This window comes from Bison bison, unplaced genomic scaffold (genome assembly GCF_000754665.1).
Source record: "Bison bison bison isolate TAMUID 2011002044 unplaced genomic scaffold, Bison_UMD1.0 scf7180017864518, whole genome shotgun sequence".
Taxonomy (NCBI): Eukaryota; Metazoa; Chordata; class Mammalia; order Artiodactyla; family Bovidae; genus Bison; species Bison bison.
The window spans coordinates 13,698,459-13,699,214 of NW_011495071.1; the positions used below are offsets into that span (position 1 = coordinate 13,698,459).

General features: G+C 63.2%; 1 protein-coding gene across 1 annotated transcript in view; it reads right to left on the minus strand.

The window, feature by feature from the left end:
- Positions 1-756, minus strand: part of OTOG (otogelin) — an 86,394-nt gene that overhangs the window by 8,835 nt on the left and 76,803 nt on the right. The window contains exons 51-52 of the mRNA XM_010830664.1: positions 308-383; positions 3-181 (exon numbers count right to left, since the gene is read on the minus strand). Coding sequence (XP_010828966.1) covers positions 3-181; positions 308-383 — 255 coding nt within the window. The remainder of the gene's footprint in view (positions 1-2; positions 182-307; positions 384-756) is intronic.

The following is a 756-nucleotide window of genomic DNA, read 5'->3' on the forward strand; positions in this document are numbered from 1 at the left end:
ACCGCCTCACAGTGGACGTCACACAGCACGGAGGTGGTGTTGATCTGGTAGAAGCTGGTCAGAGGGTCGAGCACGTCAGTGCAGCGGGAGGTGTGGCACACACCATCTGCTGAGAGCTCCACCACCGTCTGGCCCGGCTGCATCACCCCCAGCTCGCGACTCAGACACACGGGGGCCTTCACTGGATGGGCGAGCAGGGTGGTGACAGTCAGCAAGAGCCCAGCACCCCTACCAGCCCCACGCTGACTGGCCCAGCCATGGACTGCCCAACCTGCTCTACCTCCCTAGCTCTCCCCTCCCCACTCACCGCACTCATATTTGGCGCAGCCACACACGTTCTCCGCACTGCGCATGAACGCCTCGTCCAGCTGGGACTTCTCCCACTGGGTGGGCAGAGGAGGTCAGCACCCCAGGGTTGGGGAGGCCTAGCCCCACCGTCGGGAGCAGCCTGCCACCTGGGGCCCTCTCTGTCCGTAGTTTCCTTGCAGTGGGTAGGGAGGGGGCTGGCAGGCCTGTTGGCCAGGGGGGCCCTTGGCACCCTGTGAGTTCAGTCATCCTCTTATAAGGATGCCTGGGTGCTCCTCCCTGCTGAGGAGTTGCTCCCCAATGTCCTCTTCTGGGCCATGGGCCTCTCCTGTTATCCTGAGCACCCACTGGCCATATCAGCAGGGCCCCTGCATGGCTGGTGGCCCAGAGCCCTGCTCTGCTCATACACTTTCCTTCCTCCTAACCCAGTTAAAAGGAGAAGAGGCTGGG